General features: G+C 43.7%; 1 protein-coding gene across 1 annotated transcript in view; it reads left to right on the top strand.

The window, feature by feature from the left end:
• Nucleotides 1-11,716: 11,716 nt before the first annotated feature.
• The window catches only part of LOC148453344 (cytochrome P450 4A4-like), a 180,329-nt gene continuing 169,670 nt past the window's right edge, over nt 11,717-22,375 (top strand). Inside the window, exon 1 of the mRNA XM_088462255.1 lies at nt 11,717-11,993. Coding sequence (XP_088318381.1) covers nt 11,811-11,993 — 183 coding nt within the window. The 5' untranslated portion in view covers nt 11,717-11,810. The remainder of the gene's footprint in view (nt 11,994-22,375) is intronic.

Below are 22,375 nucleotides of genomic sequence, written 5' to 3' on the forward strand. Positions count from 1 at the left end.
TCTGGTTGCTGTATCATGTTACTGCTCCTCCTCCCTCCTCTCTGCTCTCCTCCTCTGTACACTGTCAGTAGCTCAGGTTACTGTATCATGTTTCTGCTCCTCCTCCCTCCTCTCTGCTCTCCTCCTCTGTACACTGTCAGTAGCTCTGGTTGCTGTATAATGTTACTGCTCCTCCTCCTCTCTGCTCTCCTCCTCTGTACACTGTCAGTAGCTCTGGTTACTGTATAATGTTACTGATGCTCCTCCTCCTCTCTGCTCTCCTCCTCTGTACACTGTCAGTAGCTCTGGTTGCTGTATAATGTTACTGCTCCTTCTCCTCCTCTCTGCTCTCCTCCTCTGTACACTGTCAGTAGCTCTGGTTACTGTATAATGTTACTGCTCCTCCTACTCCTCCTCTCTGCTCTCCTCCTCTGTACACTGTCAGTAGCTCTGGTTGCTGTATAATGTTACTGCTCCTCCTCCTCTCTGCTCTCCTCCTCTGTACACTGTCAGTAGCTCTGGTTACTGTATAATGTTACTGATGCTCCTCCTCCTCTCTGCTCTCCTCCTCTGTACACTGTCAGTAGCTCTGGTTGCTGTATAATGTTACTGCTCCTTCTCCTCCTCTCTGCTCTCCTCCTCTGTACACTGTCAGTAGCTCTGGTTACTGTATAATGTTACTGCTCCTCCTCCTTCTCTCTGCTCTCCTCCTCTGTACACTGTCAGTAGCTCTGGTTGCTGTATCATGTTACTGCTCCTCCTCCCTCCTCTCTGCTCTCCTCCTCTGTACACTGTCAGTAGCTCAGGTTACTGTATCATGTTTCTGCTCCTCCTCCCTCCTCTCTGCTCTCCTCCTCTGTACACTGTCAGTAGCTCTGGTTGCTGTATAATGTTACTGCTCCTCCTCCTCCTCCTCTCTGCTCTCCTCCTCTGTACACTGTCAGTAGGTCTGGTTGCTGTATAATGTTACTGCTCCTCCTCCTCCTCCTCTCTGCTCTCCTCCTCTGTACACTGTCAGTAGGTCTGGTTGCTGTATAATGTTACTGCTCCTCCTACTCCTCCTCTCTGCTCTCCTCCTCTGTTCACTGTCAGTAGCTCTGGTTGCTGTATTATGTTACTGCTCCTCCTCCTCCTCTCTGCTCTCCTCCTCTGTACACTGTCAGTAGGTCTGGTTGCTGTATAATGTTACTGCTCCTCCTCCTCCTCTCTGCTCTCCTCCTCTGTACACTGTCAGTAGCTCTGGTTACTGTATAATGTTACTGCTCCTCCTACTCCTCCTCTCTGCTCTCCTCCTCTGTACACTGTCAGTAGCTCTGGTTGCTGTATTATGTTACTGCTCCTCCTCCTCCTCTCTGCTCTCCTCCTCTGTACACTGTCAGTAGGTCTGGTTGCTGTATAATGTTACTGCTCCTCCTCCTCCTCTCTGCTCTCCTCCTCTGTACACTGTCAGTAGCTCTGGTTACTGTATAATGTTACTGCTCCTCCTACTCCTCCTCTCTGCTCTCCTCCTCTGTACATTGTCAGTAGCTCTGGTTGCTGTATTATGTTACTGCTCCTCCTCCTCTCTGCTCTCCTCCTCTGTACACTGTCAGTAGGTCTGGTTGCTGTATAATGTTACTGCTCCTCCTCCTCCTCTCTGCTCTCCTCCTCTGTACACTGTCAGTAGCTCTGGTTGCTGTATAATGTTACTGCTGCTCCTCCTCCTCCTATCTGCTCTCCTCCTCTGTACACTGTCATTAGATCTGGTTGCTGTATAATGTTACTGCTCCTCCTCCTCCTCCTCTCTGCTCTCCTCCTCTGTACACAGTCAGTAGCTCTGGTTGCTGTATAATGTTACTGCTCCTCCTCCTCCTCTCTGCTCTCCTCCTCTGTACACTGTCAGTAGCTCTGGTTACTGTATAATGTTACTGCTGCTCCTCCTCCTCCTCTCTGCTCTCCTCCTCTGTACACTGTCAGTAGCTCTGGTTACTGTATAATGTTACTGCTGCTCCTCCTCCTCCTCTCTGCTCTCCTCCTCTGTACACTGTCAGTAGCTCTGGTTACTGTATAATGTTACTGCTCCTCCTCCCTCCTCTCTGCTCTCCTCCTCTGTACACTGTCAGTAGCTCTGGTTGCTGTATAATGTTACTGCTCCTCCTCCCTCCTCTCTGCTCTCCTCCTCAGTACACTGTCAGTAGCTCTTGTTACTGTATCATGTTACAGCTCCTCCTCCTCCTCTCTGCTCTCCTCCTCTGTACACTGTCAGTAGCTCTTGTTACTGTATCATGTTACTGCTCCTCCTTCCTCCTCTCTGCTCTCCTCCTCTGTACTCTGTCAGTAGCTCTGGTTGCTGTATAATGTTATTGCTCCTCCTCCATCCTCTCTGCTCTCCTCCTCTGTACACTGTCAGTAGCTCTGGTTGCTGTATAATGTTACTGCTCCTCCTCCTCCTCTCTGCTCTCCTCCTCTGTACACTGTCAGTAGCTCTGGTTGCTGTATAATGTTACTGCTCCTCCTCCTCCTCTCTGCTCTCCTCCTCTGTACACTGTCAGTAGCTCTGGTTGCTATATAATGTTACTCCTCCTCCTCCTCCATCCTCTCTGCTCTCCTCCTCTGTACACTGTCAGTAGCTCTGGTTGCTGTATAATGTTACTGCTCCTCCTCCTTCTCTCTGCTCTCCTCCTCTGTACACTGTCAGTAGCTCTGGTTGCTGTATCATGTTACTGCTCCTCCTCCCTCCTCTCTGCTCTCCTCCTCTGTACACTGTCAGTAGCTCAGGTTACTGTATCATGTTTCTGCTCCTCCTCCCTCCTATCTGCTCTCCTCCTCTGTACACTGTCAGTAGCTCTGGTTGCTGTATAATGTTACTGCTGCTCCTCCTCCTCTCTGCTCTCCTCCTCTGTACACTGTCAGTAGCTCTGGTTGCTGTATAATGTTACTGCTCCTCCTCCTCCTCTCTGCTCTCCTCCTCTGTACACTGTCAGTAGCTCTGGTTGCTGTATAATGTTACTGCTCCTCCTCCTCTCTGCTCTCCTCCTCTGTACACTGTCAGTAGCTCTGGTTCCTGTATAATGTTACTGCTCCTCCTCCCTCCTATCTGCTCTCCTCCTCTGTACACTGTCAGTAGCTCTGGTTACTGTATAATGACTCTGCTCCTCCTCCCTCCTCTCTGCTCTCCTCCTCTGTACACTGTCAGTAGCTCTGGTTGCTGTATAATGTTACTGCTCCTCCTCCCTCCTCTCTGCTCTCCTCCTCAGTACACTGTCAGTAGCTCTGGTTGCTGTATAATGTTACTGCTCCTCCTCCCTCCTCTCTGCTCTCCTCCCCTGTACACTGTCAGTAGCCCTGGTTGCTGTATAATGTTATTGCTCCTCCTCCTCCTCTCTGCTCTCATCCTCTGTACACTGTCAGTAGCTCTGGTTGCTGTATCATGTTACTGCTCCTCCTCCCTCCTCTCTGCTCTCCTCCTCTGTACACTGTCAGTAGCTTTGGGTACTGTATAATGTTACTGCTCCTCCTCCTCTCTGTTCTCCTCCTCTGTATACTGTCAGTAGCTCTGGTTGCTGTATAATGTTACTGCTCCACCTCCTCCCTACTCTCTGCTCTCCTTCTCTGTACACTGTCAGTAGCTCTGGTTGCTGTATAATGTTACTGCTACTCCTCCTCCTCCTCCTCCTCTCTGCTCTCACCCTCTGTACACTGTCAGTAGCTCTGGTTGCTGTATACTGTTACTGCTCCTCCTCCTCCTCTCTTCTCTTCTCTTCTGTATACTGTCAGTAGCTCTGGTTGTTGTAATGTTACTGCTTCCCCTCCTCCTCTCTGCTCTCCTCCTCTGTATACTGTCAGTAGCTCAGGTTGCTGTATAATGTAACTGCTCCTCCTCCTCTCTGCTCTCCTCCTCTGTACACTGTCAGTAGCTCAGGTTACTGTATTATATTACTGCTCCTTCTCCTCCTCTCTGCTCTCCTCCTCTGTACACTGTCAGTAGCTCTGGTTACTGTATAATGTTACTGCTCCTCCTACTCCTCCTCTCTGCTCTCCTCCTCTGTACACTGTCAGTAGCTCTGGTTGCTGTATAATGTTACTGCTGCTCCTCCTCCTCCTCTCTGCTCTCCTCCTCTTTACACTGTCAGTAGCTCTGGTTGCTGTATAATGTTACTGCTCCTCCTCCTCCTCCTCTCTGCTCTTCTTCTCTGTACACTGTCAGTAGCTCTGGTTGCTGTATAATGTTACTGCTCCTCCTCCTCCTCTCTGCTCTCCTCCTCTGTACACTGTCAGTAGCTCTGGTTACTGTATAATGTTACTGCTGCTCCTCCTCCTCCTCTCTGCTCTCCTCCTCTGTACACTGTCAGTAGCTCTGGTTGTTGTATAATGTTACTGCTCCTCCTCCCTCCACTCTGCTCTCCTCCTCTGTATACTGTCAGTAGCTCTGGTTGCTGTATACTGTTACTGCTCCTCCTCCTCCTCTCTTCTCTCCTCTTCTGTATACTGTCAGTAGCTCTAATTGTTGTATAATGTTACTGCTTCCCCTCCTCCTCTCTGCTCTCCTCCTCTGTATACTGTCAGTAGCTCTGGTTGCTGTATAATGCTCCTCCTCCTCTCTGCTCTCCTCCTCTGTACACTGTCAGTAGCTCTGGTTGCTGTAAAATGTTCCTGCTCCTCCTCCTCCTCTCTGCTCTCCTCCTCTGTACACTGTCAGTAGCTCTGGTTACTGTATAATGTTACTGCTGCTCCTCCTTCTCCTCTCTGCTCTCCTCCTCTGTACACTGTCAGTAGCTCTAGTTGTTGTATAATGTTACTGCTTCCCCTCCTACTCTCTGCTCTCCTCCTCTGTATACTGTCAGTAGCTCTGGTTGCTGTATAATGTTACTGCTCCTCCTCCTCTCTGCTCTCCTCCTCTGTACACTGTCAGTAGCTCTGGTTACTGTATAATGTTACTGATGCTCCTCCTCCTCTCTGCTCTCCTCCTCTGTACACTGTCAGTAGTTCTGGTTGCTGTATAATGTTATTGCTCCTTCTCCTCCTCTCTGCTCTCCTCCTCTGTACACTGTCAGTAGCTCTGCTTACTGTATAATGTTACTGCTCCTCCTATTCCTCCTCTCTGCTCTCCTCCTCTGTACACTGTCAGTAGCTCTGGTTGCTGTATAATGTTACTGCTCCTCCTCCTCCTCCTCTCTGCTCTCCTCCTCTGTACACTGTCAGTAGCTCTGGTTGCTGTATAATGTTTCTGCTCCTCCTCCTCCTCTCTGCTCTCTTCCTCTGTACACTGTCAGTAGCTCTGTTTGCTGTATAATGTTACTGCTGCTCCTCCTCCTCCTCTCTGCTCTCCTCCTCTGTACACTGTCAGTAGCTCTGGTTGCTGTATAATGTTACTGCTCCTCCTCCTCTCTGCTCTCCTCCTCTGTACACTGTCAGTAGCTCTGGTTGCTGTATAATGTTACTGCTCCTCCTCCTCCTCTCTGCTCTCCTCCTCTGTACACTGTCAGTAGCTCTGGTTACTGTATAATGTTACTGCTGCTCCTCCTCTGTACACGGTCAGTAGCTCTGGTTACTGTATAATGTTACTGCTGCTCCTCCTCCTCCTCTCTGCTCTCCTCCTCTGTACACTGTCAGTAGCTCTGGTTACTGTATAATGTTACTGCTCCTCCTCCCTCCTCTCTGCTCTCCTCCTCTGTACACTGTCAGTAGCTCTGGTTGCTGTATAATGATACTGCTCCTCCTCCCTCCTCTCTGCTCTCCTCCTCAGTACACTGTCAGTAGCTCTTGTTACTGTATCATGTTACAGCTCTTCCTACTCCTCTCTGCTCTCCTCCTCTGTACACTGTCAGTAGCTCTTGTTACTGTATCATGTTACTGCTCCTCCTTCCTCCTCTCTGCTCTCCTCCTCTGTACACTGTCAGTAGCTCTGGTTGCTGTTTAATGTTATTGCTCCTCCTCCATCCTCTCTGCTCTCCTCCTCTGTACACTGTCAGTAGCTCTGGTTGCTGTATAATGTTACTGCTCCTCCTCCTCCTCTCTGCTCTACTCCTCTGTACACTGTCAGTAGCTCTGGTTGCTGTATAATGTTACTGCTGCTCCTCCTCAACCTCTCTGCTCTCCTCCTCTGTACACTGTCAGTAGCTCTGGTTGCTGTATAATGTTTCTGCTCCTCCTCCTCCTCTCTGCTCTCCTCCTCTGTACACTGTCAGTAGCTCTGGTTGCTGTATAATGTTACTGCTCCCCCTCCTCCTCTCTGCTCTCCTCCTCTGTACACTGTCAGTAGCTCTGGTTACTGTATAATGTTACTGCTGCTCCTCCTCCTCCTCTCTGCTCTCCTCCTCTGTACACTGTCAGTAGCTCTGGTTGTTGTATAATGTTACAGCTCCTCCTCCCTCCACTCTGCTCTCCTCCACTGTATACTGTCAGTAGCTCTGGTTGCTGTATACTGTTACTGCTCCTCCTCTTCCTCTCTTCTCTCCTCTTCTGTATACTGTCAGTAGCTCTAGTTGTTGTATAATGTTACTGCTTCCCCTCCTCCTCTCTGCTCTGATCCTCTGTATACTGTCAGTAGCTCTGGTTGCTGTATAATGTTACTGCTCCTCCTCCTCTCTGCTCTCCTCCTCTGTACACTGTCAGTAGCTCTGGTTACAGTATAATGTTACTGATGCTCCTCCTCCTCTCTGCTCTCCTCCTCTGTACACTGTCAGTAGCTCTGGTTGCTGTATAATGTTACTGCTCCTTCTCCTCCTCTCTGCTCTCCTCCTCTGTACACTGTCAGTAGCTCTGGTTACTGTATAATGTTACTGCTCCTCCTACTCCTCCTCTCTGCTCTCCTCCTCTGTACACTGTCAGTAGCTCTGGTTGCTGTATAATGTTACTGCTCCTCCTCCTCCTCTCTGCTCTCCTCCTCTGTACACTGTCAGTAGGTCTGGTTGCTGTATAATGTTACTGCTCCACCTACTCCTCCTCTCTGCTCTCCTCCTCTGTACACTGTCAGTAGCTCTGGTTGCTGTATTATGTTACTGCTCCTCCTCCTCTCTGCTCTCCTCCTCTGTACACTGTCAGTAGGTCTGGTTGCTGTATAATGTTACTGCTCCTCCTGCTCCTCTCTGCTCTCCTCCTCTGTACGCTGTCAGTAGCTCTGGTTACTTTATAATGTTACTGCTCCTCCTACTCCTCCTCTCTGCTCTCCTCCTCTGTACACTGTCAGTAGCTCTGGTTGCTGTATTATGTTACTGCTCCTCCTCCTCCTCTCTGCTCTCCTCCTCTGTACACTGTCAGTAGGTCTGGTTGCTGTATAATGTTACTGCTCCTCCTCCTCCTCTCTGCTCTCCTCCTCTGTACACTGTCAGTAGCTCTGGTTACTGTATAATGTTACTGCTCCTCCTACTCCTCCTCTCTGCTCTCCTCCTCTGTACATTGTCAGTAGCTCTGATTGCTGTATTATGTTACTGCTCCTCCTCCTCCTCTCTGCTCTCCTCCTCTGTACACTGTCAGTAGGTCTGGTTGCTGTATAATGTTACTGCTCCTCCTCCTCCTCTCTGCTCTCCTCCTCTGTACACTGTCAGTAGCTCTGGTTGCTGTATAATGTTACTGCTGCTCCTCCTCCTCCTCTCTGCTCTCCTCCTCTGTACACTGTCATTAGCTCTGGTTGCTGTATAATGTTACTGCTCCTCCTCCTCCTCCTCTCTGCTCTCCTCCTCTGTACACAGTCAGTAGCTCTGGTTGCTGTATAATGTTACTGCTCCTCCTCCTCCTCTCTGCTCTCCTCCTCTGTACACTGTCAGTAGCTCTGGTTACTGTATAATGTTACTGCTGCTCCTCCTCCTCCTCTCTGCTCTCCTCCTCTGTACACTGTCAGTAGCTCTGGTTACTGTATAATGTTACTGCTGCTCCTCCTCCTCCTCTCTGCTCTCCTCCTCTGTACACTGTCAGTAGCTCTGGTTACTGTATAATGTTACTGCTCCTCCTCCCTCCTCTCTGCTCTCCTCCTCTGTACACTGTCAGTAGCTCTGGTTGCTGTATAATGTTACTGCTCCTCCTCCCTCCTCTCTGCTCTCCTCCTCAGTACACTGTCAGTAGCTCTTGTTACTATATCATGTTACAGCTCCTCCTCCTCTCTGCTCTCCTCCTCTGTACACTGTCAGTAGCTCTTGTTACTGTATCATGTTACTGCTCCTCCTCCTCCTCTCTGCTCTCCTCCTCTGTACACTGTCAGTAGCTCTGGTTACTGTATAATGTTACTGCTGCTCCTTCCTCCTCTCTGCTCTCCTCCTCTGTACTCTGTCAGTAGCTCTGGTTGCTGTATAATGTTATTGCTCCTCCTACATCCTCTCTGCTCTCCTCCTCTGTACACTGTCAGTAGCTCTGGTTACAGTATAATGTTACTGATGCTCCTCCTCCTCTCTGCTCTCCTCCTCTGTACACTGTCAGTAGCTCTGGTTGCTGTATAATGTTACTGCTCCTTCTCCTCCTCTCTGCTCTCCTCCTCTGTACACTGTAAGTAGCTCTGGTTACTGTATAATGTTACTGCTCCTCCTACTCCTCCTCTCTGCTCTCCTCCTCTGTACACTGTCAGTAGCTCTGGTTGCTGTATAATGTTACTGCTCCTCCTCCTCCTCCTCTCTGCTCTCCTCCTCTGTACACTGTCAGTAGGTCTGGTTGCTGTATAATGTTACTGCTCCACCTACTCCTCCTCTCTGCTCTCCTCCTCTGTACACTGTCAGTAGCTCTGGTTGCTGTATTATGTTACTGCTCCTCCTCCTCCCCTCTGCTCTCCTCCTCTGTACACTGTCAGTAGGTCTGGTTGCTGTATAATGTTACTGCTCCTCCTCCTCCTCTCTGCTCTCCTCCTCTGTACGCTGTCAGTAGCTCTGGTTACTTTATAATGTTACTGCTCCTCCTACTCCTCCTCTCTGCTCTCCTCCTCTGTACACTGTCAGTAGCTCTGGTTGCTGTATTATGTTACTGCTCCTCTTCCTCCTCTCTGCTCTCCTCCTCTGTACACTGTCAGTAGGTCTGGTTGCTGTATAATGTTACTGCTCCTCCTCCTCCTCTCTGCTCTCCTCCTCTGTACACTGTCAGTAGCTCTGGTTACTGTATAATGTTACTGCTCCTCCTACTCCTCCTCTCTGCTCTCCTCCTCTGTACATTGTCAGTAGCTCTGGTTGCTGTATTATGTTACTGCTCCTCCTCCTCCTCTCTGCTCTCCTCCTCTGTACACTGTCAGTAGGTCTGGTTGCTGTATAATGTTACTGCTCCTCCTCCTCCTCTCTGCTCTCCTCCTCTGTACACTGTCATTAGCTCTGGTTGCTGTATAATGTTACTGCTCCTCCTCCTCCTCCTCTCTGCTCTCCTCCTCTGTACACTGTCAGTAGCTCTGGTTGCTGTATAATGTTACTGCTCCTCCTCCTCCTCTCTGCTCTCCTCCTCTGTACAATGTCAGTAGCTCTGGTTACTGTATAATGTTACTGCTGCTCCTCCTCCTCCTCTCTGCTCTCCTCCTCTGTACACTGTCAGTAGCTCTGGTTACTGTATAATGTTACTGCTGCTCCTCCTCCTCCTCTCTGCTCTCCTCCTCTGTACACTGTCAGTAGCTCTGGTTACTGTATAATGTTACTGCTCCTCCTCCCTCCTCTCTGCTCTCCTCCTCTGTAAACTGTCAGTAGCTCTGGTTGCTGTATAATGTTACTGCTCCTCCTCCCTCCTCTCTGCTCTCCTCCTCAGTACACTGTCAGTAGCTCTTGTTACTATATCATGTTACAGCTCCTCCTCCTCTCTGCTCTCCTCCTCTGTACACTGTCAGTAGCTCTTGTTACTGTATCATGTTACTGCTCCTCCTCCTCCTCTCTGCTCTCCTCCTCTGTACACTGTCAGTAGCTCTGGTTGCTGTATAATGTTACTGCTCCTCCTCCTCCTCTCTGCTCTCCTCCTCTGTACACTGTCAGTAGCTCTGGTTGCTGTATAATGTTACTGCTCCTCCTCCTCCTCCTCTCTGCTCTCCTCCTCTGTACACTGTCAGTAGCTCTGGTTGCTATATAATCTTACTCCTCCTCCTCCTCCATCCTCTCTGCTCTCCTCCTCTGTACACTGTCAGCAGCTCTGGTTGCTGTATAATGTTACTGCTCCTCCTCCTTCTCTCTGCTCTCCTCCTCTGTACACTGTCAGTAGCTCTGGTTGCTGTATCATGTTACTGCTCCTCCTCCCTCCTCTCTGCTCTCCTCCTCTGTACACTGTCAGTAGCTCAGGTTACTGTATCATGTTTCTGCTCCTCCTCCCTCCTATCTGCTCTCCTACTCTGTACACTGTCAGTAGCTCTGGTTGCTGTATAATGTTACTGCTGCTACTCCTCCTCTCTGCTCTCCTCCTCTGTACACTGTCAGTAGCTCTGGTTGCTGTATAATGTTACTGCTCCTCCTCCTCCTCTCTGCTCTCCTCCTCTGTACACTGTCAGTAGCTCTGGTTGCTGTATAATGTTACTGCTCCTCCTCCTCTCTGCTCTCCTCCTCTGTACACTGTCAGTAGCTCTGGTTGCTGTATAATGTTACTGCTCCTCCTCCCTCCTATCTGCTCTCCTCCTCTGTACACTGTCAGTAGCTCTGTTTACTGTATAATGTTACTGCTCCTCCTCCCTCCTCTCTGCTCTCCTCCTCTGTACACTGTCAGTAGCTCTGGTTGCTGTATAATGTTACTCCTCCTCCTCCTCCATCCTCTCTGCTCTCCTCCTCTGTACACTGTCAGTAGCTCTGGTTGCTGTATAATGTTACTGCTCCTCCTCCCTCCTCTCTGCTCTCCTCCTCTGTACACTGTCAGTAGCTCTGGTTACTGTATCATGTTACTGCTCCTCCTCCCTCCTCTCTGCTCTCCTCCTCTGTACACTGTCAGTAGCTCTGGTTGCTGTATAATTTTACTGCTCCTCCTCCTCCTCTCTGCTCTCCTCCTCTGTACACTGTCAGTAGCTCTGGTTGCTGTATAATGTTACTGCTCCTCCTCCTATCTGCTCTCCTCCTCTGTACACTGTCAGTAGCTCTGGTTACTATATAATGTTACTGCTCCTCCTCCCTCCTCTCTGCTCTCCTCCTCTGTACACTGTCAGTAGCTCTGGTTGCTGTATAATGTTACTGCTCCTCCTCCTCCTCTCTGCTCTCCTCCTCTGTACACTGTCAGTAGCTCTGGTTGCTGTATAATGTTACTGCTCCTCCTCCTATCTGCTCTCCTCCTCTGTACACTGTCAGTAGCTCTGGTTACTGTATAATGTTACTGCTCCTCCTCCCTCCTCTCTGCTCTCCTCCTCTGTACACTGTCAGTAGCTCTGGTTGCTGTATAATGTTACTGCTCCTCCTCCTCCCCTCTGCTCTCCTCCTCTGTACACTGTCAGTAGCTCTGGTTGCTGTATTATGTTACTGCTCCTCCTCCCTCCTCTCTGCTCTCCTCCTCTGTACACTGTCAGTAGCTCTGGTTGCTGTATAATGTTACTGCTCCTCCTCCTCTCTGCTCTCCTCCTCTGTACACTGTCAGTAGGTCTGGTTGCTGTATAATGTTACTGCTCCTCCTACTCCTCCTCTCTGCTCTCCTCCTCTGTACACTGTCAGTAGCTCTGGTTGCTGTATTATGTTACTGCTCCTCCTCCCTCCTCTCTGCTCTCCTCCTCTGTACACTGTCAGTAGCTCTGGTTGCTGTATAATGTTACTGCTCCTCCTCCTCCTCTCTGCTCTCCTCCTCTGTACACTGTCAGTAGCTCTGGTTGCTGTATAATGTAACTGCTCCTCCTCTCTGCTCCCTTCCTCTGTCCTGTGAAGCTCGTCCTCCTGTCACATTCCAGTACTATAAGCATTATAGACACATGTACGGCTGTCTCTGTGTAGCACCCAGTCATGGTTTTCCCTGCGCTGTTTGCATACAGTGTCCCTGAGCTCTGCCATGGGGCTGCCTGGCTCTGCCTCCTGTATTTTCTGTACAAAGCCTGTAAGCTGTACCTGACGTGGAGAGAGCTGATCACAGCATTCAGACCATTCCAAGGTCCTAAGCGTCACTGGCTGTATGGCAATGCCCATGAGGTAAGGTATATGGCAGCTATTCTGCATTCTGGTACATAGTAAGAATAATATACTAGATACCAATGTTTATTTTGGCTCTGTTCCTGCATGTGATGTGAGATTCCCTGGGGTCCCTGCCATGGAGTAATGCTAAGATTACACTAATGAGAAGCCTCAGATTCATACAAATACAATGTTATTCTTTGAACTGTACAAACGTGGTACAAACTGCAATAGAAAATCTGTCATATATTATAAATGCAGACAAGACTCAGAGATGACTAAAATATGATAACTCTGGGACACAATATTGGATTTCTTACATCTAACACTTTATGACACATAAAATGTAAGTTGCTCAATCAATGTACAGTATAGTAAAGGAGTTAAATACTAAACGCTCGCTCAATCTGGGTGTGCTAAATGGCAGCAAAACTGCAAGAGGGGGGACCCCCAATGACCGCCGTTTCAAGTGAATATTGTGTAAAATCTGCAACTTGCGCTCCAGGAACTAATAGCGCTGTGTATGTGGAAAAAAGCGCCCATACAGATGAGAGTACAATGGTATTTGCTAATGATAGCTTCACTTATAACCAATACTAATTCCTATCTCATCTGGAACCTGAAACAAAAAACAAATCCTAAAGCTGTTCTGATTACCGTGTATCCAGGACAAATGACTATACGCTAACCACATCAAAGACAAATAAAAGAAAAGAAAAACTAATTGATATATCTAATATGGTCCCTAATTAGACCAACAATATACACATCAAAAATAGCAGCATGTGTAAAATGTGTATTGTATACACGTTTGATGATAATATCTTCACTCCTCTAGAAAGTAAGGGGTAAGTGACAATATATCAGTAAGGGGTAAGTGGCAATATGTCTCGATAGAGGGTGGCGTCTCACACCTCTAATCTGTGAAATGTTTGGTTATCCGGCTTGAAAGGGGTACTGAAATCCGTTTGGGAGAGGGGTGCCTTGAATTGCACTGGCCAGTGGTTCGGTGGATAGACAAGGGGTACTGCTTCAGATGGCACTGTTAGATGCTCCGGACTTAGACTTATCTGTCTCCCCGGGGATCAGGTTATCAAGGATGCACCGAAGATACCAGCCTGTCCTTATGCTTATATCCCCTAGTAGCAGTTGTTGCCTTAGAGGTGAACAACCCAGTTCCGAATCCTCACGGTGTGTAAATATCAGCTTGTAAAAACATTTGGGGGCTGTACGCCATCTCAGGGTGGCATGCATCCCCATAGTATGGGGACAATATAGTACTAACGTATGGGGACTATATATTACTAATGTATGAGGACTATATAGTACTAAAGTATGGGTACTATATAGTACTAAAGTATGGGGACTATATAGTACTAAAGTATGCGGACTATATGGTACTAAAGTATGAGGACTATATAGTACTATAGTATGGGGACTGTATACTGTAGTACTAACATATGGGGACTGTGTAGTACTATATTATGGGGACTGTGTAGTACTAAAATATGGGGACTATATAGTACTATATTATGCGGACCATATAGTACTAATGTATGGGGACTGTGTAGTAATATAGTATGGGACTGTGTATTACTAAAGTAGGGGGACTATATAGTACTAATGTATGGGGACTATATAGTACTATAGTATGGGAACTATTAGGTACTATAGTATGGGGACTGTGTAGAACTAAAGTATGGGGACTATCTAGTACTATAGTATGGAGACTGTGTACAGTAGTACTATATTATTGGGACTGTGTAGTACTAAAGTATAGGAACTATCTAGTACTATAGTATGGGGACTGTGTACAGTAGTACTATAGAATGATGACTGTGTAGTACTAAAGTATGGGGACTATATAGTACTATAGTATGGAGAATGTGTAGTACTAAAGTATGGGAACTATCAGGTACTATAGTATTGGGACTGTGTACAGTAATACTATAGTATGGGGACTGTATAGTACTATAGTATGGGTACTATATAGTACTATAGTATGGGGACTGTACAGTACTATAATATGGGGATTGTGTAGTACTAAAATATGGGGTCTATATAGTACTATAGTATGGGGACTGTGTAGTACTATAATATGGGGACTGTGTAGTACTTTAGTATGGGGAGTGTATAGTACTATAGTATGGGGACTATATAGTACTATAGTATGGGGAATGTGTAGTACTAAAATATGGGGACTATATAGTACTATAGTATAGGCACTGTGTAGTACTATAGTATGGGACTGTGTAGTACTAAAATATGGGAACTATTTAGTACTATAGTATGGGGACTGTGTAGTACTATAGTATGGAGACAGTGTAGTACTATAGTATAGGGACTGTATAGTACTATAGCATTGGGACTGTATAGTACTATACTATGGGGACTGTGTAATACTATACAATGGGGACTGTGTAGTACTAAAATATGGGGACTATATAGTACTATAGTATGGGGACTGTGTAGTACTAAAATATGGGGACTATATAGTACTATAGTATGGGGACTGTGTAGTACTATATTATGGGGACTGTATAGTACTATAGTTTGGGGACTGTGTAGTACTATAGTATGGGGACTGTATAGTACTTTAGTAGGGGGACTGTGTACTACTTTAGTATGGGGACTGTATAGTACTATAGTATGGGGACTGTATAGTACTATGGTATGGGGACTGTGTAGTACTAAAATATGGGGACTATATAGTACTATAGTATGGGGACTGTATAGTACTTTAGTATGGGGACTGTATAGTACTATAGTATGGGGACTGTGTAGTACTTTAGCATGGGGACTATGTAGTACTAAAATATGGGGACTATATATGGGGACTGTGAAGTACTATAGTATGGGGACTGTGTAGTACTAAAATATGGGGACTGTATAGTACTATAGTATGGGGACTGTGTAGTACTATAGATTAGTGACTGTGTAGTTCTAAAGTAATTTAGTACTATAATATGGGGACTGTGTAGTGCTCAAGTATGGGGACTATATAGTATTATAGTATGGGGACTGTGTAGTACTAATGTATGTGGACTATATAGTACTATAGTATGGGGACTGTGTAGTACTATAGTATGGGGACTGTGTAGTACTTTAGTATAGGGACTGTATAGTACTATAGTAATGGGGACTGTGTGGTACTATAGTATGGGGGACTGTGTAGTACTATAATATTGTTACTGTGTAGTACTTTAGTATGGGAGAACTGTACAGTACTATAGTATAGGGACTGTGTAGTACTAAAGTATGGGGACTATATAGTACTATAGAATGGGGACTGTGTAGTACTCAAGTATGGGGACTATATAGTATTATAGTATGGGGACTGGGTAGTACTAATGTATGGGGACTATATAGTACTAACGTATGGGGGACTATATGGTAGTATGAGGACTATATAGTACTAGAGTATGGGGACTCTAGTTCTAAAGTATGAGGACTATATAGTAGTAAAGTATGGGGACTATATACTGTAGTACAAACATATGGGGACTGAGTTGTACTATATTATGGGGACTGTGTAGTACTAAAATTTGGGAACTATATAGTACTATAGTAAGGAAACTATATAGTAGTAATGTATGGGTACTGTGTAGTACTATAGTATGGTACTGTGTAGTACTATAGTATGGGGACTGTGTAGTACTAAAGTAGGGGGACTATATAGTACTAACTTATGGAGACTATATAGTACTAACATATGGGGACTTAATAGTACTATAGTATGGGGACAATATAGTACTATAGTACGCGCACTGTGTAGTACTAAAGTATGGGAACTATTAGGTACTATAGTATAGGGACTGTGTAGTACTAAAGTATGGGGACTATATAGTACTATAGTATGGAGATTGTGTACAGTAGTACTATATTATTGGGACTGTGTAGTACTAAAGAATAGGAACTATCTAGTACTATAGTATGGGGACTATGTACAGTAGTTCTATACTATCAGTATTGTGTAGTACTAAAGTATGGGGACTATATAGCATTATAGTATGGGGACTGTGTACAGTAATATTATAGTATGGGGACTGTGTAGTACTAAAGTATGGGGACTATATAGCACTATAATATGGGGACTGTGTAGTATTAAAATATGGGGACTATATAGTACTATAGTATGGGGACTGTGTACAGTAATACTATAGTTTGGGGACTGTATAGTACTATAGTATGGGTACTATATAGGACAATAGTATTGGGACTGTGTAGTACTATAATATGGGGACTGTATAAAACTATAGTATGGGGACTGTATAGTACTTTAGTATGGGGACTGTGTAGCACTAAAGTATGGGGACTATATAGTACTAAAGTACGGGGACTATATAGTACTATAGTATGGGGACTATATAGTACTATAGTATGGGGGACTGTGTAGTACTATAGTATGAGGACTGTATAATTCTATAATATGGGGACTGTATAGTACTTTAGTTTGGGGACTGTGCAGTACTATAGTATGGAGACTGTGTAGTACTAAAATATGGGGACTATATAGTACTACAGTATGGGGACTATATAATACTTTAGTATGGGGGCTGTATAGTACTATAGTATGGGGACAGTGTAGCACTAAAATATGTGGACTATATAGTACTATAGTATGGGGACTGTGTAGTACTATAGTATGGGACAGTGTAGTACTATAGTATGGGGCCTGTGTAGTACTAAAGTAGGGGGACTATGTAGTACTAACTTATGGGGACTTAATAGTACTATAGTATGGGGACTGTGTAGTACTTTAGAATGGGGACTGTACAGTAGTATAGTATGGGGACTGTGTAGTACTATAGTATGGTGACTGTGTAGTACTTTAGTAAGGGGACTGTATAGTATGGGGACTGTGTAATACTATAGAATAGGGATTGTCTCTTACTAAAATATGGGGAGTATATAGTATTACAGTATAGGGACTGTATAGTACTATACTATGGGGACTGTGTGGTACTATAGCATGGGGACTGTGTAGTTCTATAATATTGGGACTGTGCAGTACTAAAGTATGGGAACTATATAGTACTATAGTATGGGGACTGTGCAGTACTTTAGTATGGAGACTGTATAGTACTATAATATAGGGACTGTGTAGTACTAAAGTATGGGGACTATATAGTACTATAGTATGGGGACGGTATATTACCATAGTATGGGGACTGTGTAGTACTCAAGTATGGGGACTATATAGTATTGTAGTATGGGGACTGTGTAGTACTAATGTATGGGGACTATATAGTACTAAAGTATGTGGACTATATGGTGCTAAATTATGAGGCCTATATAGTCCTATAGTATGGGGACTCTAGTACTAAAGTATGGGGACTGTGTAGTACTAAAGTATGGGAACTATTAGGTACTATATTATAGGGACTGTGTTGTACTAAAGTATGGGGACTATATATATATAGTACTATAGTATGGAGACTGTGTACAGTAGTACTATATTATTGGGACTGTGTAGTACTAAAGTATAGGAACTATCTAGTACTATAGTATGGGGATTGTGTACAGTAGTACTATAGTATCAGTTCTGTTTAGTACTAAATTATGGGGACTATATAGCACTATAGTATGGGGACTGTGTACAGTAATACTATAGAATGGGGATTGTGTAGTACTAAAATATGGGGACTATATAGTAGTATAGTATGGGGACTGTGTACAGTAATACTATAGTATGGGGACTGTATAGTACTATAGTATGGGTACTATATAGTACAATAGTATTGGGATTGTGTAGTACTATTATATGGGGACTGTATAGTACTATAGTATGGGGACTTTATAGTACTTTAGTATGGGGACTGTGTAGTACTAAAATATGGGGACTATATATTTCTAAAGTATGGGTATTATATAGTACTATAGTATGGGAACTGTGTAGTACTATAGTATGAGGACTGTATAGTTCTATTGTATGGGGACTCGAGTACAAAGTATGGGGACTATATAGTAGTAAAGTATGGGGACTATATACTGTAGTACAAACATATGGTCACTATATAGTACTATATTATGGGGACTGTGTAGTACTAAAATATGGGGACAATATAGTACTAATGTATGGGGACTGTGTAGTTCTATGGTATGCGACTGTGTAGTACTATAGTATGGGGACTATGCAGTACTATAGTATGGGGACTGTGTAATACTAAAATATGGGGACTATATAGTACTATAGTATGGGGACTATATAGTACTATAGTATGGGGACTGTGTAGTACTATAGTAAGGGGACTGGATAGTACTATAGTTTGGGGACTGTGTAGTTCTATAGTATGGGGACTGTGTAGTACTAAAATATTGGGACTATATAGTACTATAGTATGGGAACTGTGTTGTACTAAAATATGGGGACTATATAGTACTATAGTATGGGGACTGTGTAGTACTATAGTATGGGGACTGTATAGTACTATAGTATGGGGACTGTGTAGTACTATACTATGGGGACTGTGTAATACTAAAGTATAGGAACTATCTAGTACTATAGTATGGGGACTATGTACAGTAATACTATAGTATCAGTACTGTGTAGTACTAAAGTACGGGGACTATATAGCACTAAAGTATGGGGACTGTGTACTGTAATATTGTAGTATGGGGACTGTGTAGTACTAAAGTATGGGGACTATATAGTACTATAATATGGGGCCTGTGTAGTACTAAAATATGGGGACTATATAGTACTATAGTATGGGGACTGTGTAGTACTATAGTATGGGGACTGTATACTGCTATAGTATGGGTACTATATAGGACAATAGTATTGGGACTGTGTAGTACTATAATATGGGGACTGTATAGTACTATAGTATGGGGACTGTATATTACTTTAGTATAGGGACTGTGTAGTACTATAGTATGAGGACTTTATAATTCTATAATATGGGGACTGTGTAGTACTTTAGTATGGGGACTGTGCAGTACTATAGTATGGGGGCTGTATAGTACTATAGTATGGGGACTGTGTAGTACTATAGTATGGGTACTGTGTAGCACTAAAATATGTGGACTATATAGTACTATAGTATGGGGACTGTGTAGTACTATAGTATGGGACCGTGTAGTACTATAGTATGCTGACTGTGTAGTACTAAAGTAGGGGGACTATGTAGTACTAACTTATGGGGACTATATAGTACTATAGTATGGGGACTGTGTAGTACTTTAGAATGGGGACTGTATAGTACTATAGTATGGGTACTGTGTAGCACTAAAATATGTGGACTATATAGTACTATAGTATGGGGACTGTGTAGTACTTTAGTATGGGGACTGTATAGTACTATAGTATGGGGACTGTGTAATACTAAAGAATGGGGACTGTGTCTTACTAAAATATGGGGAGTATATAGTACTATAGTATGGGGACAGTGTAGTACTATAGTATGGGGACAGTGTAGTACTATAGTATGGGGACTGTATAGTACTATAGTATGGGGACTGTGTAGTACTATAGTATGGGGACTGTGTAGTATTATAGTATAGGGACTGTATAGTACTATACTATGGGGACTGTGTGGTACTATAGCATGGGGACTGTGTAGTACTATAATATTGGGTCTATGCAGTACTAAAGTATGGGAACTATATAGTACTATAGTATGGGGACTGTGCAGTACTTTAGTATGGAGACTGTATAGTACTATAGTATAGGGACTGTGTAGTACTAAAATATGGGGACTATATAGTACTATAGTATAGGGACTATATAGTACTATAGTATGGGGACTGTGTAGTACTATAGTATGAGGACTGTATAGTTCTATAGTATGGGGACTCCAGTACAAAGTATGGGGACTATATAGTAGTAAAGTATGGGGACTATATACTGTAGTACAAACATATGGGGAATGTGTAGTACTATATTATGTGGACTGTGTAGTACTAAAATATGGGGACTATATAGTACTATAGTATTGGGACTGTATAGTACTAATGTATGGGGACTGTGTAGTACTATAATATGGGACTGTGTACTACTATAGTATGGGGACTATGCAGTTCTATTGTATGGGGACTGTGTAGTACTAAAATATGGGGACTATATAGTTCTATAGTATGGGGACTATATAGTACTATAGTATTGGGACTGTATAGTACTAATGTATGGGGACTGTGTAGTACTATAGTATGGGGACTGTATAGTACTATAGTATGGGGACTGTGTAGTACTATAGTATGGGGACTGTGTAGTACTAAAATATTGGGACTATATAGTACTATAGTATGGGAACTGTGTAGTACTAAAATATGGGGACTATATAGTACTATAGTATGGGGACTGTGCTGTATTTTAGTATGGTGACTGTATAGTACTATAGTATAGGGACTGTGTAGTACTAAAGTATGGGGACTATATAGTACTATAGTATGGGGACTGTATATTACTAAAGTATGGGGACTGTGTAGTACTCAAGTATGGGGACTATATAGTATTGTAGTATGGGGACTGTGTAGTACTAATGTATGGGGACCATATAGTACTAAAGTATATGGACTATATGGTACTAAAGTATGAGGACTATATAGTACTATAGTATGGGTACTCTAGTACTATAGTATGGGGACTGTGTAGTACTAAAGTATGGGAACGATTAGTTCCTACAGTATAGGGACTGTGTAGTACTAAAGTATGGGGACTATATATAGTACTATAGTATGGAGACTGTGTACAGTAGTACTATAGTATCTGTTCTGTGTAGTACTAAATTATGGGGACTATATAGCACTATATTATGGGGACTGTGTACAGTAATACTATAGTATGGGGACTGTGTAGTACTAAATTATGGGCACTATATAGTACTATAGTATGGGGACTGTGTAGTACTAAAGTATGGGGACTATATAGTACTATAGTATGGGGACTGTGTACAGTAATACTATAGTATGGGGACTGTATAGTACTATAGTATGGGTACTATATAGTACAATAGTATTGGGATTGTGTAGTACTATAATATGGGGACTGTATAGTACTATAGTATGGGGACTTTATAGTACTTTAGTATGGGGACTGTGTAGTACTAAAATATGGGGACTAGATAGTACTAAAGTATGGGGACTGTATAGTACTATAATATGGGGACTGTGTAGTACTATAGTCTGAGGACTGTATAGTTCTATAGTATGGGGACTCCAGTACAAAGTATGGGGACTATATATTAGTAAAGTATGGGGACTATATGCTGTAGTACAAACATATGGGGACTGTGTAGTACTAAAATATGGGGACTATATAATACTAAAGTATGGGGACTATATAGTACTATAGTATGGGGACTGTGTAGTACTATAGTATGAGGACTATATAGTTCTATAGTATGGGGACTCCAGTACAAAGTATGGGGACTATATAGTAGTAAAGTATGGGGACTATATACTGTAGTACAAACATATGGGGACTGTGTAGTACTATATTATGTGGACTGTGTAGTACTAAAATATGGGGACTATATAGTACTATAGTATTGGGACTGTATAGTACTAATGTATGGGGACTGTGTAGTACTATAATATGGGACTGTGTACTACTATAGTTTGGGGACTATGCAGTTCTATAGTATGGGGACTGTGTAGTACTAAAATATGGGGACTATATAGTTCTATAGTATGGGGACTATATAGTACTATAGTATGGGGACTGTGTAGTACTATAGTATGGGGACTGTATAGTACTATAGTATGGGGACTGTGTAGTACTATAGTATGGGGACTGTGTAGTACTAAAATATTGGGACTATATAGTACTATAGTATGGGAACTGTGTAGTACTAATATATGGGGACTATATAGTACTATAGTATTGGGACTGTGTAGTACTGTAGTATGGGGACTGTATAGTACTATAGTATGGGGACTGTGTAGTACTAAAATATTGGGACTATATAGTACTATAGTATGGGAACTGTGTAGTACTAATATATGGGGACTATATAGTACTATAGTATTGGGACTGTGTAGTACTGTAGTATGGGGACTGTATAGTACTATAGTATGGGGACTGTGTAGTACTAAAATATTGGGACTATATAGTACTATAGTATGGGAACTGTGTAGTACTAAAATATGGGGACTATATAGTACTAAAGTATTGGGACTGTGTAGTACTGCAGTATGGGGACTGTATAGTACTATTGTATGGGAACTGTGTAGTACTAAAATATGGGGACTGTATAGTACTATAATATGGGGACTTTGTGGTACTATAGCATAGGGACTGTGTAGTACTATAGTTTAGGGACTGTGTAGTACTAAAGTAATTTAGTACTATAATATGGGGAATGTGTAGTGCTCAAGTATGGGGACTATATAGTATTATAGTATGGGGACTGTGTAGTACTAATGTATGGAGACTATATAGTACTAAAGTATGGGGA

Source organism: Taudactylus pleione, unplaced genomic scaffold (assembly GCF_031769625.1).
Source record: "Taudactylus pleione unplaced genomic scaffold, aTauple2 ptg001168l, whole genome shotgun sequence".
Lineage (NCBI taxonomy): Eukaryota > Metazoa > Chordata > Amphibia > Anura > Myobatrachidae > Taudactylus > Taudactylus pleione.